At 47.1% G+C, this 13,250-nt stretch overlaps 1 protein-coding gene across 1 annotated transcript in view; it reads left to right on the top strand.

Moving 5' to 3' along the window:
* Nucleotides 1-12,993, top strand: part of LOC119373324 (uncharacterized) — a 58,016-nt gene extending 45,023 nt beyond the window's left edge. Inside the window, exons 2-5 of the mRNA XM_037643347.2 lie at nucleotides 5,948-5,998; nucleotides 6,066-6,131; nucleotides 12,323-12,360; nucleotides 12,864-12,993. Coding sequence (XP_037499275.1) covers nucleotides 5,948-5,998; nucleotides 6,066-6,131; nucleotides 12,323-12,360; nucleotides 12,864-12,975 — 267 coding nt within the window. The 3' untranslated portion in view covers nucleotides 12,976-12,993. The remainder of the gene's footprint in view (nucleotides 1-5,947; nucleotides 5,999-6,065; nucleotides 6,132-12,322; nucleotides 12,361-12,863) is intronic.
* Nucleotides 12,994-13,250: the final 257 nt, after the last annotated feature.

The following is a 13,250-nucleotide window of genomic DNA, read 5'->3' as shown; positions in this document are numbered from 1 at the left end:
AACACCGACCAGTTTGGCTGATGTGAACACGACCACAACTGAATGGGATTTCATTCATCAACCGAGCAATCGTTTCTCCCCACACGGGGAGGTGATTGAGAAATGCGTGGACACAGACTAGCCAACTTGCGTGGCGCAGAAAAAAAAAACGATGGCAGCTCCACTACTGTGAAACCTGGGGAAGTGCACGGGCAGCGAGCGATTCCCGTTCGTAGAGTTCCCACTGCTCCGTTTACCAAAGCGTCAATGACGCCAGTGTTTGAGATAAGCATGTAGGGTTTCCCCAGCACGAGTACAATTTTGTTAGGGAGATTCGCAAACTCGATGTGCGACACGTGCGCTACTTTTTGCTGCGCTTTATCGACTTCCTCCTTGTTAAGGCAGTTCAGATACGCGTGGTCAGCAGCCAGTTCCGTGAGGCTGTTTCCCCCATCTGCCAAGTTCCAACATCAGATGTAGCGACGCAGCGCCGGCGAAGCGTAGTGGGGGAGGGGCATTGAGTCGCTCGGCGAGGCGGTGGCGCCCTTTTTTACGCGGCCACGGAATCAGCCGCCGGTTTCCGAAACGTTTTTGGCGATTTTTAGGTTATTCTTGGATTGCTTCTTGGTTACTTCTGTTAATTATATTATTTTAGACCTTGTTCGTTCATTTTATCCCACTTTTGAGCATTGCTAGCCGCGTTATGGCCTGTATTGAGCGCTTTACCGTGGCTTTACTGTGAGCGTGATCATGCCACATCATATACATGAATGGACAAGCCAAGCCCCTAAAGTGCTCCGCACTTAAAGGGACCGACAACCAATATTTAGGGCACCTATTTTTTTTAGCGCAACGGAAAGCTAACTGGTCAGAGTGTCTAGCCACGGAATGGTAACGTGGAAAACGTTGTGAAACATTTTAAATGCGAACCATTTCTTAGAGAACTTCTGCGACTTTGAGCGTATCTATCTATCTATCTATCTATCTATCTATCTATCTATCTATCTATCTATCTATCTATCTATCTATCTATCTATCTATCTATCTATCTATCTATCTATCTATCTATCTATCTATCTATCTATCTATCTAGCCGCCTACGACTTTGTGCTCTCCTGGCCGTTTCGTTAATCGGATGTATACCAAAATTGGTGTGTCATAACATGGCCTTATTACGAACATAAATGACAGGTCATATCATGAAAATCATGACACGCATGTCATGAACAGCATGATTTACATTCCACGGCCTTTGGGATCCCTGGCCGTTCCGTTAATCGGATGTATACCAAAGTTGGTGTGTCATAACATGGCTTTATCGCGAACATAAATGACAGGTCATATCATGAAAATCATGACACGCATGTCATGAACAGCATGATTTACATTCCACGGCCTTTGGGATCTTGCGGCCGTTCCGTTAATTTCAATATACCAAAATTGGTACGGCGTGACAAGAGTTCATGACGAACATAATGACAGGTCATATCATGAAAATCATGACACGCATGTCATGAACAGCATGATTTACATTCCACGGCCTTTGGGATCTTGCGGCCGTTCCGTTAATTTCAATATACCAAAATTGGTACGGCGTGACAAGAGTTCATGACGAACATAATGACAGGTCCTAACATGCAAATCATGACGCGCATGTCATGTGCAGCATGATTTACATAACATGGTCTCGGGGCGCTCGCGGCCGTTTAAATGAAGGGATACATACGAAAACTGGTATGACAAGACATTTCTGTATGACGAACATAACTGACACGTGGTAACATGAAAATCATGATATGCATGTCATGTATGACATGATTTACATGCCACGCTCATGGCACACTCGCGCCCATTTCGCAAGAATTATATACACCAAAATTGGTACTGTGCGATGTGACTTTATGAAGAACATGAATAACAGGTGTTAGTACGAAAACCATGACATCTATGACATGTATGTCATGATTTACATGCCACGCTCATGGTGCATTCGCGTCCGTTTCGCTTGCGTGATATACACCAAAATTGGTGTTACGCGACACGACTGTATGACGAAAGTAAGTGAGATATGGTAACATGAAAATCATGACATGCAAGTTATGTACGACCTGATTTACATACCACGCTCATGATGCGCTAGCGGCAGTTTCAGTAGATTGATATACACCAAAATTGGTATTGCGCGATGTGACTGTTTGAAGAACATGAATGACAGTTGGGAAGATGAAAACCATGACATGCATGTCATATATGTCATGATTTAATTGCCACGCTCATGATGCATTCGCGGCCGCTTCGCTAGCTCGATGTACACCAAAATTGGTATTGCGCGAAGCGACTATACGACGAAGGTAAATGAGACGTGGTAACATGAAAATCATGACATGCACGACATGATTTAGATGTCATGCTCATGACGCACTCATGCCGTTTCACTTGCTTGACATACACCATAATTGGTATTGCGCGAGGCGACTGCATGACGAACGTAAATGAGAGGTGATAACATGAAAATCATGACATGCAGGTCATGAATGTCATGATTTACATGCCACGCTCATGGCGCACTCGCGGCCATTTTGCAAGATTGATATACACCAAAATTGGTACTGTGCGATGTGACTTTATGAAGAACATGAATAACAGGTGTTAGTACGAAAACCATGACATCTATGACATGTATGTCATGATTTACATGCCACGCTCATGGTGCATTCGCGTCCGTTTCGCTTGCGTGATATACACCAAAATTGGTGTTACGCGACACGACTGTATGACGAAAGAAAGTGAGATATGGTAACATGAAAATCATGACATGCAAGTTATGTACGACCTGATTTACATACCACGCTCATGATGCGCTAGCGGCAGTTTCAGTAGATTGATATACACCAAAATTGGTATTGCGCGATGTGACTGTTTGAAGAACATGAATGACAGTTGGGAAGATGAAAACCATGACATGCATGTCATATATGTCATGATTTAATTGCCACGCTCATGATGCATTCGCGGCCGCTTCGCTAGCTCGATGTACACCAAAATTGGTATTGCGCGAAGCGACTATACGACGAAGGTAAATGAGACGTGGTAACATGAAAATCATGACATGCATGACATGCACGACATGATTTACATGTCATGCTCATGACGCACTCATGCCGTTTCACTTGCTTGACATACACCATAATTGGTATTGCGCGACGCGACTGCATGACGAACGTAAATGAGAGGTGATAACATGAAAATCATGACATGCAGGTCATGAATGTCATGATTTACATGCCGCGCTCATTGTGCATTCCCGGCCGTTTCGCTAGCTTGGTATACACCAAAATTGGTTTTCCGCGACGCCACTATATGACGAACGTAAACGAACGGTGGTAACATGATCATCATGACATGCATGAAATGTACGACATGATTTACATGCCATGCTCATGGCGCACTCGTGGCCGTTTCGCTAGAATGGTATGCACCGAAATTGGTATTGCGCGATGTGACTGTATGAAGAACATGAATAACAGGTGGTAACATGAAAACTATGACATGCATGCCATGTATGTCATGACTTACATGCCACGCTCATGGTGCATTCGCGGCCGTTTCGATAGCTTGATATACACCAAAACTGGTATTGCGCGATGTGACTGTATGATGAATATTAGCGACAGGTGGTAACATGAAAAGCCATAATATTCATGTCATGTATGACATGATTTACATGCTCTACTCATGGTGCACTCGCGGCCATTTCGCTCCTTTGATATACACCCAAACTGCTATTGCGCGATGTGACTGTATGACGAACATAAATGAGAGGTCTTAACATGCGAATCATGTTATGCATGTCATGTACGGTATGATTTACATGCCACTGTCATGGTGCGCTTCCGGCTGTTTTGTTAACGTGATATATACCAAAATTGGTATGGCATATGACACGAGTGCGTGATGAACATAAACGACAGGTCATGCATTTATATACCAGAATATGCGTTTCATTGGCATGGTGTACACTAGATTGTGCATGCATGCGTGCATGGCAAACATGCGATATATGGTGGACTACATACCATGGGATGAATGATTTCATTTGCTGGCTGCTTCGCATTACATCGATTCCCACAGTGCGTGGGATCTGCCGATTTTTTTAATAAGAATTTTTCTATATGACGCGAATATGAAGTCTTATACACACTTGACAACACATGCTGCAAACAATGAGCGCGAGAGCGGTTCGTGTTCGAGCTCGGCGGTTTACTGCGCATGCGTGCACTCTGCGCGCGTGCGCAGCAGCTCGACATTGGCCACTGGCGGCCGCGAAGGCAGCGCCGCTTCTCACCGTGCAGCTCCTTTTTCCTCGTAGGCAGCACAGAACAGAGCGGGGATAGATAATAATATACATATTCTAACTTTGAGGACCAGTTATGGCGCGCAAGACAGCATCAGATTACGTGACTACGTACAGCAAAGTGACTGACTGCATAATCCAGCTTCAAGGCTCTTCCGCTAGGCTGCGCGACATGCCGGTTTTTGTTACTTTAAAGCACGATTTAAAAATATAAATCCTACTCACAACGCGAAAAGGATGCTCGAATCTGTCACTATATTTCACGGTCTTTTCATTTCTACCAGGATCTAATCGCACGTTCTGCCCAGTTGTCTGTCCCTTTAGAACTACAGGCGCATTGTACCTGCTAGCCACGTTGTTGAGGTTGTGAGCTACCTTATGAACATATATAAAGTACAACCATGGGTCTTTTGACCATGCATAGGCTGCTTGCTTTGTTTTGTGCCCTTCAACTTTTAAAGGATGGTTTCAGAAACTGATATGATGACAGATAGCCAGCTGAATGCAGCTGTTTAACCTGATTCGGGAAACTACCCTGCATGCTGTGACGGCAAGATTTTTGCAGCGCCCCCTCAAGATACATGGCGGCAATGGCCCCTTTAAGAAGTTTAGAATGGGGCGCATCGAAGGGTAAAAGCTCTTTGCGTGCGCGTATGTGGTGAGCCCAACACGCAAGTCGCTCCGAGAAAGAGTGTTCCGGTCTAAAAACTGTCATTTATTGTCAGTGGGAAGCTCATCCGCATGAACGAAACACAAGCCGTCATGAATTAAATTTTGTTCTTCCTTGCTGGTTTAGAAATGGCTCTGCAGTGTCCGTGTCTATGATGTGTAATGACGTGAGGCGGTGCCGTTTGAGCACGTGTGTTGCCACGCGCGCTTCTTTTGCTACGTTTATGTAACTGGTCAATTACACGTGTAATCGCTGTCTTGCGCAAACCGCGCCCGAATGGCTGGGAACCTTCCAGATTATTTCAGAATCTTCTTATAGGCCTGAGCGCGCAAACGCGAACAGTTGAGTTCATTCTGGAACTAACGCGGCCACCAGTGATAAGGCTCGAGTGTTCGATGCCGCATATATAAAATGCTGACGCGCCTTGCCGCGGTTCAGATTACCGACGGCCGACGCTCTGTTCGCCGCTATCAGTGTACAGTGTGTATTGCTGTAAGTTGACTTTCCGTTTCACGGCCACAAGTTCGTTCAAATAAAAGAGTCTCATTTTGGACACGCCGACTGCTGCCTTCGTCATCGTCACGACCGCGTGGCAATATTTTTCTGCTGCTTTCCTGCTAATAAGATAAGTTGAGAGCGACACTCTTTCCTTGTGCTTCTTCTTTCTGCTGGCAGTGCTCAGGCGTCTACGTGTTTCTAGAAGTACCAGTAACAAGTTCTTCTACGCTGTCAATTTAACTATTGCAAGGCATTAGGCCGAACTAAAGATTAAGCTTGGTATAGCTCGCACATCATCACCCCGGTATAAATGGGGCGCTCGTATCGCATGCATCCACCGATCCTTTTGCAGTGTTGGCTGCCTAAATACTGAAGCATTTCGGATGTTTTGTCTTTTACACACAATACTTATTTACAGATTCCTCAAAAATGTTTCATGGTTTCAGCTGACGGACTTGCTGTTGTGCCAGCACGACTACGTTGACAACAAGTATCTCGTGAGTTTGCTTAGCGTGAAACACTTTTTAAGGTAATCCGAAATAACACGAGCACTGTTCCTGCCAGTTGCTTCAAGAGTTGGACAACGTCAAGACACGGGACGATATCATCAAGATGATGGAAGATTTTAAGGTAATTACAACAACTCTCTCCCAAAACTAGCAGTTGTTCCGTGTACGAATGCAACCGATGAGCGAAGCACCTTAGAAATGGGACGCAAACGATTATGCGCCTGATCTAGCTGCTGGTTTTCATGAAGGGCGGTAGGGTGGGCAGTGGGTGGGGAGAGCGTTTGCTGCACTCGGTGGCGGGATCAGTGAGTGAGTGTGCGGCGCGCGCAGCGTAGGGAGCTAGAGGTAGACAGGTGGGAGAGGGGTGCGAGCGGTGATGCGGCGAGGACCTTCGACGGCGGCGGCGCGGCGGCGTTCGGCGCGCGCAGCGTTTCATTGTCTTTTTGGCTTACCCCGGCGCCGGGTGGAGAGACCGTCTGCTACTACCGTCGACAAAGCGCCCGTGGTGCGCTAGAATGATGGTTGTCATATCACAATCCACGATAAAGGTGGTGAAAGTGAAGACGACCACTATATTGTGCACAGAGCTTATTTCTTTTAACTTCGAATTTCTGGTGCGCTAGAACCAAACCACTCAAGGCCTAAATATTTCCTCTTAAATCACCGACCACTGCAAGCTAAAGCGATGCTTAAGAGAAGAGAGCTTCGACTGCGCAGATAGGGTGGCTAGCGCAGAGGAGTGCGGGCCCAAGGAGCTTCGCTCCAAATATATTAGCCAAACACTGAGTTGACGGCCGAGTGTCGCGAGACAGTGAGAAGTTTAGCACGGCTGTTTGTTTTAAGTTTATAGACCAGAACACAGCGAATTCCATGCGTAGCGCCATATTGGCATCGCGCCATCTATCGCAAACTCGACGAAGCAACGTCCCTGGACTGCTATGCCAGCAGACGCTACACAGAGCAAACGCGGAACTCCCGAAACTCAGCCCGTCGGAAAGCGTGTTTCACGTTTTTTCTAGCCTGGACATTTTCGCCGTTTTTATTAGAACACACCTTGCTCATGCAAGTCCACAATGCATACGCTATATATACGTGCTGAGCAGGCTGCGGAAGCAACCTTGTCAGGTACGTACGCTGTTACATTTGTATATAAAACGTCCCCGCTGTAGTACGCGTGAGTCGTAATTGCAGTGCAGCTCGCGAAAGAGTGAAACGATGCTTTGTTGCCGCATATTACAAGTTGCGCACAAAGTTTTGTGAAAACTCGTCATTTTAACATGCATCGCATAATAATTAGAGTAGGTTTTGCGCGTAGTTTCGCAGAACGTAATTTTTTTTCCACGAGCGCTCTTACAATAATGCGTCTTGCTCACAAAATCATGCTATCAGAGAGCATCACCTGCAGTGACGTTCATCGATCCCTTTTGGAAGCTATCTGCGCGATTTTAATCCTGGAACGATGATAATTTACACGCGAACATATGCTACCCTTAGTTAAGCCGATAGTGAAATGGGCGGAATCCAGCTGTCTCTTATTAAATGTGTGCTGTGTAAATATGCTAAAAATTTAGCTGCTTGAGCTAGCGCTACGCCTGCGACGTAAAGGACACTGGCGCGAGTACTGTTTACTTACGTGCCAATATATGTATTATGTGCAACTGGATGCCCCGTGTCCAAATAAATTTGGGAACATCAAACACTGAAATGAAAGCACGAAATTCTGGCCAGCTCTTGAGGAACCGTACCATCTTGAATGAATAAAACGCGCGAAAGATCGTTCTTTCGCGCGTTTTATTCATTCAAGATTGAATCACACCAACTTGCCCAGTTAAACGTTCTAATGAAGTACCACTTACTACCTTTTAAAGGCGAAAGCTTGTAACCTTGAAGGCGTGGGTGCCATCAAAAGCACTAAAGCTTGACACTACGTTGAAAGTGGCAAAGCATGCTGATTGCTTGTGCTTGAAAGCACTACCTTGCACTACATTTTCGTCAAAGGAAACGCTTAAGGGTATGAAGTGCACCCCCACACAAAGTTCGCGCCTGGCTTCAACCCAGCTGCGTGTCACGCAAATTAGGTTCGTAAAATGAAATAGGTGGGCATCACACTGCAGAATACGCGCAGTTAGTGTACTTACTCGCGCATTTTCACTCGGCTCCTAGTTTTTCTGTTTGAATCACAGTTATCCATTCGCGGCGAAGCTCAAAACACCGCGCCGGCGCTATTTCCGTGGCGCGTCGTGATCGCCGCAGACAACGCTAAGTAATATCCTCCTGTTGCGCTGCTTGTTTTGGCATCCAAAGACGACGCAGTAGTGCCCAGACGAGCTCTTATACGCTGAAGTGGCGTGAACGGGTACTTTTTCGCACTTTAAAGCCTCAGAACTGCAGCTTGCCCTGTTTACTTGGTGCAACCCGCGCGCGCGCCTTGGCAGTCCGGCCAGCCCGGCGTCTGGGTGCGAGAGTATCCGCTCGTCTCGCCAGCAGCCTGGGTGCGAAACAGGCGTGCTCTGTGGCGCGATCTTGTACGCATTCCAAATAAACACGGAGGCGTGGCGTTACATCCAGCCGCATGCGATAGGCCCAAGTGAACCGCAACAGACGTCACTGCCCTGCATTGACCAATCGCGTGCGGTCACTTGCGGTCACGTGCGGCTGGATGTAATGCCACGCCTCCGTGTTTATTTTGGAACGCGTACAAGATCGCACCACTGCGGCGGTATTTTGTAAGCATTCCTAAAACGGACGGAGGCGGTCCGTCCGTTTGAGTCGCACGCGATTGATCAACGTGAGCCTGACGAGCGCCGCGACGTTGATTGTCACGTGAGCCGTGGCGTCACGTGTCTCCTTTCGGACGGAGGCGAAAGAACGGTCAGAGAGACTGGCTGTGTTCCACTTCTGGACAGCATCGTAGACAGTCTACGCTGACAGCTTAGAAGACAGCATCGAGCCCATATTGTCCGAGAAATGGAACGCGTCTAGAAGACGTCTACGCGACGGTGATGCCACCTCGCGTCGAGAAGAGAAAGCTAAGAAAAACAAACGTAAATGTTCTTTCTTTAGCCTATTTCGTGTTCAAACTTATGAAAAAATTAACGTAGCTTACATTGAGCACCTGGAAAAGCGCCTACTGGTGTACAGACGACCATACCGGCGAGATCCGAGCTATCCGAGCAGTTCGCTGAGCCGCCATCTTGTTTGGACAGCAAAGTAGCCTGCATCGTTTTTGTCTTTCTCGAAGCTGTCTATTTTGCCGGCTACGTGAGAATTGGAATGGGACTTAAGATGGCCGCTGTCCACTTAGCTGTCTATATAGCTGTCTACGGTGAGTATTGGTAGTATTGGAACACACCCACTGTCCGAAACGAAACGGATGGATTAAACTGGCTGCCAGACGGCTTGGATTGGATTGAACGCAGGCTTCCACTTCGCTCATTGGCTGTTTTCAGGCTCACAGTGACCATCTTAAGAAAAAACTGCGCAGCAGGACGAGACACCAAGAAAGAACTGACGAAAACGAGCGCAGACGACGAAACTGCGCTCGTTTTCGTCAGTTCTTTCTTGGTGTCTCGTCCTGCTGCGCAGTTTTTTCTTAAAGGAGCACTGACATCAAATTTACTCGTGTCAAGATTTTTGCGTCAATGAGTAGCTATCGACCCCCTAGTAGCGATTCGCGACCTAAAACGCATCTGAGTGACGAATGAATATCTGTAATATTGAATATTATATTCGCTATCGAACGAGGTTCAAAATGGGTGGAAAGCCCGCCAAATTGTAGTGCTGGCAGCGCCACCTCGCGGCCACGTCGAGGCCGCGGCACAGCTGATGCCGCTTCAACAAAAACTGGTGACGTCACATTGGCATTCGTCTGCTAGGAGCGCACGTGCAGTCATCCCAGCTGTAATAATAATAATAATAATATCTGGGGTTTAACGTCCCAAAACCACCATATGATTATGAGAGACGCCGTAGTGGAGGGCTCCGGAAATTTTGACCACCTGGGGTTCTTTAACGTGCACCTAAATCTAAGCACACGGGCCTCAAACATTTTCGCCTCCATCGAAAATGCAGCCGCCGCGGCCTCATCCCAGCTGTGTCACTGATGGCGTAGACATGTCTCTGTCGCCAACATCCTCGTCCTCGCCGTCGTCGCGATCAACATCGGCAAGTGATGATGACAGCGACCTGGAATTGGGTATCGCCGCGATTCGCGACGTCGCGAATCATTTCCGCTTCGATCCCTTACAAAGCAGCGACTCGGAAATGGACACCAGTATGAGCAGCGACGAGGAAGTTCCTGCGGACACGCGCATGCGCCACGCTGACTGGTGAGATATGGCACAATCAGCTTTATTAGCGCTATATGCGTGTTACTTGTTGGCGATAATAATTTTTATATAGGTAGCTTGTACTCGTGTAATCGTGCACTGCACGAGCGTTAGTTACAAACTATCTCCTACGATTGTACTGCACTGTTGCTTTGTCGGGCACCGCTGTGCCGTGGCATGTGCACAGATAGCAGTAATCGCGATTGATGCGCGTGGTTAGATAATCGCACACATTTATCAGTCCCGGCCGTACTGTCGGAGCTCAGGAACACCAACTGCGCACCTCATGTCGCGGACGTTTGGCGAGTGGATCGCTGCTTTCAGCTGCAGCAGGGCACACGGTAGGCATCGCCCCGGCCTCGAGAAGGGGCCGCGTACTGCCACCGAAACCCAACTGGTTGGCCAACACGGGATTCACTCTGTAGCAGCTCGCCTCAAAGTGAAGGGAGCAAATGCGGCTGCTCTTCACAGGCGTCCAGTCCCTCGGTCCAACGGCACGTACGAAGTCAACCCACTGGCTGCGTTGAGGTTAGTGGCTTGGAAAGGCATGAAACGTCACGCACTTTCCGCTTTTTCCGCGCCTCGACGTGCAGGTTATCACTGCGCAGCGGTTCCCCGACATTCTGGCACGTCGCTCTGAGTGATCGTACTCACGCAGTGGGGCACAACGCAAATCAGTCGATGCGACACGATCACGCACGCCGCACGCTTCGACACAGCAAAGAGAGTGAAAGCATGGCTGGCAGTCGGCTCCAAACACACTCAGAGATCGTCGACGTCATTGTTACTAGCGTATCGTCACTCAGGGTGATTTTTGTGCAACGTATCACACCGAACACGTAGCACTAGTGTCGATGTTGCAGGGCAGCCGATTTTTTGTTTTTTCTCCTTAGCTTTTCTACGCTGTTTGACATCGAATTAAAATAACTTCCACGCGACGGATGCCGTTCAAATTTGGCCAAGAAGACCTATGCATACCAAGCGATCGAATGATGGGCACATCTCGATCTTGAAATTTGATGTCAGTGCTCCTTTAAGATGTTCCCGTACCAACTCGCCCAGTCATAACGTAGTTCAGCGCAGAAAACAGGCAACAGACGAGTGAGAGGACAAGGACACAGCGCATTCTTCCAACTAAAGTTTATTGGATTGGGACGCATGTATATATACACACAGGGAAAGCAAGAAAAGAAAAAAGAACAAAGAAAAAAAACAGGAAAACACTTTGAAAACACTGCGGTCCTTGCACGCAGTCGGGACCAAAGGGTGAGGGAAATCATCGAGGCTGAGGAAATTAAACGGTCTGGGGACGCATGCGTAAGCATGCCTTCCTTGCATCTTTCTGACAAAGAGCTTTTGTTTTTGGCGAGTCATGGGAAGGGGGGCGGTGTTGGCACACGTGTGTGACTTATCGGCACTTTTCTTCTTTTCACCTTTCGGTTTTTACTTCCTGTTTTTTTTTTCTTTGTTCTTCTTTCTTTTCTTGCTTTCCCTGTGTGTATATATACATGCGTCCCAATCCAATAAACTTTAGTTGGAAGAATGCGCTGTGTCCTTGTCCTCTCACTCGTCTGTTGCCTGTTTTCTGCGCTGAACTACGTTATGACTGACTCGTTCCAACTCGCCCAACAAGCAACGTTGCTAAGTTACAACTCGCCCAACTTTCAACCCTTGTCACATTGACCAATCGCGTGCGATTCAAGCGGACGGACCGCCTGTTCGTTTAAAGAACGCGTACAAAATACCGCCTGTCTGACAAATTGCGTTTATTTGTATCACACAGCGCACGTACATAACGAAGCAACCGAGGTGCATCATCAATTAATAATTGCTGGGTTTCCGAAGCCACGATATGAGTGAAGCCGTAATGTGGTAATCGGGAATAATTTCCATCATCTTTGTTTTAACCATTGGGGCCAGGAATCTCACTGTCTTCATCACTGTCCTACGTTTATTAGTGACTGTACATGTTGTTGTATTCCAGAGCTGCGTGGGAACAACGCCGGATCAGGTGCCGCCGGGGTTCGTCCTTGCAATATTACTCCTTTTCGAATATCTTTTAATTTTGCTGCAATATAAGTTTCCATAAATATTACTGAAGGTAGAAGTACATGCAACCATGGAGCTACCCCCCCCCCCCCTAGCTTCGCCAGTGAACGTTCTGCCCCCTCCCCTCCCAAAAAAAAAAAAACAAAAGAAAAAAAAAGCTTGATCTTTCTTGCCGTTCTTCACGTTTTCTAATTAACAGTGAACTTTGCAGAAATGCTCTGGGTGCGGAGTTTTGGGGACAAGTGAAAATGGCGATTAAAAAAACTTGCGAGGTTTCTTCCAGCAATGGATGGAAAATGTTCAGTCGGCAGTGATGTATTTGAAAAGGATGCGGTATGACTTTCTTACGCATAGCGCTCAATGTTTTGCAATGGAGTCTCTATACGTATACAGTGGAGGGTTCTATAACTAGCTACACGAGTCTGTATGCAAAATGCTTTTAGATTAACTTTTTGCACGCTGGCTCTCTTTTGCAGGCCCGGCGACATGGAGGTAATGAAGATCTTCGTGAGGCCGTTGAAGAAGCTACGAGCTTACATAGAAGCTGTGACCGCGCTACCTGAATATATTACAATAAAAGGGCTATGAAATAAAGAGAATGAAGATTCCGAAAATAATTCCCCTAAGTGATACAACGCACAAGCAATTTTTTTTCCGTCACAGACATTTCATCGAAGAAGTCGCCGGTACCCTATGGGATGCCACACAATAGAAGTAAAATCAATGGTGACTGAATATAGCTTAAAGGGGCCCGGAAACATTTTTTCAGCATGGTCAGAAAACGCTGCCGATCTGTAGTCGAGGCTCTTGAGAACACGCGAGCCAAGCATCATAGCGCGGCACGCGGCCTGGAATTTAGAATT

Source organism: Rhipicephalus sanguineus, chromosome 11, assembly GCF_013339695.2.
Source record: "Rhipicephalus sanguineus isolate Rsan-2018 chromosome 11, BIME_Rsan_1.4, whole genome shotgun sequence".
Lineage (NCBI taxonomy): Eukaryota > Metazoa > Arthropoda > Arachnida > Ixodida > Ixodidae > Rhipicephalus > Rhipicephalus sanguineus.
Note: the sequence above shows the minus strand (reverse complement) of the source record. Positions and strands in the feature narration are given on the sequence as shown.